Raw genomic sequence first — 3424 nt, 5'->3', positions numbered from 1 at the left:
GTATCATATTTTGAAATTAATGAATTATTAATAATTGATTAGATTATAATTTAATACGCTTAAAAAAAATTAGCAGAAAATAATTGCCTTGAAACATTATCATATAATTTAATGTAATTATCATGTTAATTAATGCCAAATGCTTCGATGCTTTCTTTTGCAGAAATCAAGGATCCCTGCGAGAAGCTGAATTGCTCGCAAGGTTCGCAATGTGTGCGAAGCAGGGATGGCAAGGAGGCGACCTGCCAATGCTTGGAATCCTGCCCAAATTTGGGGGATCACGAGGGATCGGGACCTGTCTGCGGCACGGACGGGATCGACTATCCGACGCTGTGCGACCTAAATCGAGCCGCTTGTGAGAAAGGTGCTAACATCACCGTGGCATTTCGTGGCAAATGCGGTAAGTGCTTCTACAGCGAATGTACGAGATGAATGTCTCGAGTAAGCGGATTAAAGAGAAATAACATGATGGCACAAAAAATTCATTTGTAATATAAATCCTATTATCACACAATATAATTTAAACAATTTGAACAAAAATAGATTACAATGGGGTATCTTATTTTCAAAGATAAATTTATGAAATATAAAGTTTGATTATAGTTTCATAAATTATAATGTATAGCTTAGACAGACAATTGGCATTAAATATACATAAATTATAATAAATTAATAAATTAAATAGTATATAGCGTGTTTTGCTCTCGTTTGAATTGATTAAAACTAATGATTAATCATTACTGCACTAAAATAAATGAAAAGATATATGTATAATATATTTCCGCAAAGTAAATAAATCAAAATTAAAATTAATGTATTTCCATTAAAATTTAAGAATATCTCAAATATTCGTGAATTATGATTCTTATCTCTAAACGATACGAAAATCTATTTTTATATTACATTAGCTTACATATATAATATGAATTAAATATCAATGCAGTTTTACTTTATTTTGTGATAAAATCGACTTTAAATACATATAAAAAGTTACGCGCTGTTGTTCTCATATTGTATCACTCTCTAAATCGTTATTTCGCATTCACTCGTATTTTATTATTTGTTGCCAACAAGTTACCAACATTCCAAACAATTCGCTGGTATAAACACATCTGCTTAAAGCGCTGTTATTTATATTTTCCTGTAGAAAATATTTCGTTACAATTATTTGTATTTCCGCTAAAGCGATTTATCAGCGGAAAAGAAACGCCCTTCTGATCAACCTAAGCGTTTTTTAACTTCTTATCTACATCTACATCACTTTATCTATCTGCAGCACTCTCGATGGAGATTAGGATCTTCTATACAGAATGGTTCAAAAATTCTATGCTCTCTTACAGAATTATTTATCAAAATTGGACTTGATTCTTTTTCAATAATTAGTAAGTTATATTAAATATTAAATGAAAGTCGAAATAAGGAAGTTATCTTTATCTTTTTTAATATTTAACATTGTGTTATCAGATAAAGTTTCCTCATTGGAATTAATAAAAAAATAAAATATACTATATATTAACTCTTTGTTGACATACTGAGTCAACAAAATTATTTTAACTCCCTGAAACTCAATTTTCTTTTATTTTTTAGAACAAAAATACAATATATGTTTATAAAGAAATCTCTGTTTTTTTCAATTTCCAAAATAGCCTACATTCAATATGCAAAATAAATTCCAAATCCTTTATCCAAAACCAACTAAATTAACTTTTTTTTCAAAATATCATATCTGAACAATAATTCTGTAAATTTTTAACTTTTAATATTTAATTTTTTAAAAGTTACAATTTTTCAAAGATTTCAATCATTTTTTTCTCTACTCATTGAACTCAAGAATTTTTTTCACAAAAATTATATTGAAATTTCAATCAAAAACTATTTGAATGTATTCTACAGACCTTAAAATTGACCCATCATTTTTTTTATACTGATTGGATTTTTTGAATAAGAATATCAGTTGTTTAAATATTCCTTTGGGTGTGAATCATCCAGTCAAAAAGTGAACCAAAAAAAGAATGTCAACGAAGGATTAAGTTACATTTACTTGAATTTATTCTATCATGATGTCAATGTCAGGTTTTTAAATATTGATAACTAATAAAATTATTGCCGTTTCTCTTGAACTATGTGTAATCTAAGACATTCTACACATATATCCGCACTTTAATGCGCTATATTCCACACAGCTGTCACCATTCGTGTCCACAGATAGTCGTACACACGCCCACGAATGAGAGTCTCCCTCATCTAACCTTTCCTTCTCCCTATCATGGAAGCAGTACAAACTTGGCAGGCGTTTAATCAACCGAGTAGTAAAGACAAATGTTTGATCAGACAGGTAGCTATCGGGAGTAGGCCATGTTTGCTTAGGATTAGATAAGTCCATCCTTATCATTTTCCTTTCGTTCCTTCTTCACACTGGATCTTCTTCGTAGCACTGCGCAATTCGGTGCGGTAGACAGTAACGATAATTGCCGGTTAACGAGCTAGTTAAATATGTCGTTGAACGGTTCCAATCTGCCTGTCCTCTTTAGGAATAATCGTTAGGAATGTATAAACGTAAAGGACTATACAAATAGTGACTTTAGGATGATTTGATAATAAAGAGAGAGAAATTGAGAGCTGATGCTAGTTGTAATGAACTCCGCTTTAAGGACAAAAGATTTCACAGCGAATCTAAAAAATTATACGGAAAGAACTTTTGTTGAAATGTCTAAAAATTTAGCTAGATATAAATTTAAAAATAATTCGATTGGATTATTAAAATAATTAGGACATTCAGGCATAATAATAAAAAAAAAATATTAATATTTTGGCAATGGATTTGAGCGTTCTAAAATATTATTTTGATAGTTCAACAAAATTATTTTCTGATTTGCATTAAACAAAATTTTTAGCAGAGATTTTCAGATTTTTAGATTTTCAGCAAAAGCTGAATTTTCATCAAAATCATAATATATAACTTTATTTTTCTAAATATGTCTGCAGTATATAATTGAAACGATTTAACTGCCTAGGAGATCAAAAATATCTATATCCAGATCATGGAAATAATAATTAATATAATTATTTTCTGTTTTTTAATGTTTACAATTCATTTTTGTGCAGCATAATACTTGTTATAATTTTTAAAGTATTTAAAATTTTTTATTAAAAGTCACAATAATTGTAAAAAACAATTTTTTGAATTAGCTTTATACATTTAGCTTTATACTCTTTCTTTAGTTTTATATCCTTTAGTTTTATATCCTTTTCTAAAAGGTAATTTTTTAAAGTTTACATGACGGAAATAAATGACTAATGTATTTAATGGTTCATTACATTACTGTATAAATTGCAATTTTAATGCGTAAAAATTATGGATGATCTTTGAAAAGACTGCACGGGAAAATGCACGCAAACTTTTATGACGAAAGCATTACAATAT

The 3424-nt window shown here is 28.6% G+C and overlaps 1 protein-coding gene across 1 annotated transcript in view; it reads left to right on the top strand.

The window, feature by feature from the left end:
* LOC108693521 (agrin-like) overlaps window positions 1–3424 on the top strand; it is a 47585-nt gene that overhangs the window by 583 nt on the left and 43578 nt on the right. Inside the window, exon 2 of the mRNA XM_018202526.1 lies at window positions 164–400. Within this exon, the coding sequence (XP_018058015.1) occupies window positions 164–400 (237 nt within the window). The remainder of the gene's footprint in view (window positions 1–163; window positions 401–3424) is intronic.

The sequence above is a fragment of the Atta colombica genome, unplaced genomic scaffold (assembly GCF_001594045.1).
Source record: "Atta colombica isolate Treedump-2 unplaced genomic scaffold, Acol1.0 scaffold92, whole genome shotgun sequence".
NCBI classification, from domain to species: domain Eukaryota; kingdom Metazoa; phylum Arthropoda; class Insecta; order Hymenoptera; family Formicidae; genus Atta; species Atta colombica.
The sequence above is the reverse complement of the archived record's forward strand: the minus strand, read 5'-3'. Positions and strand labels throughout refer to the sequence as shown.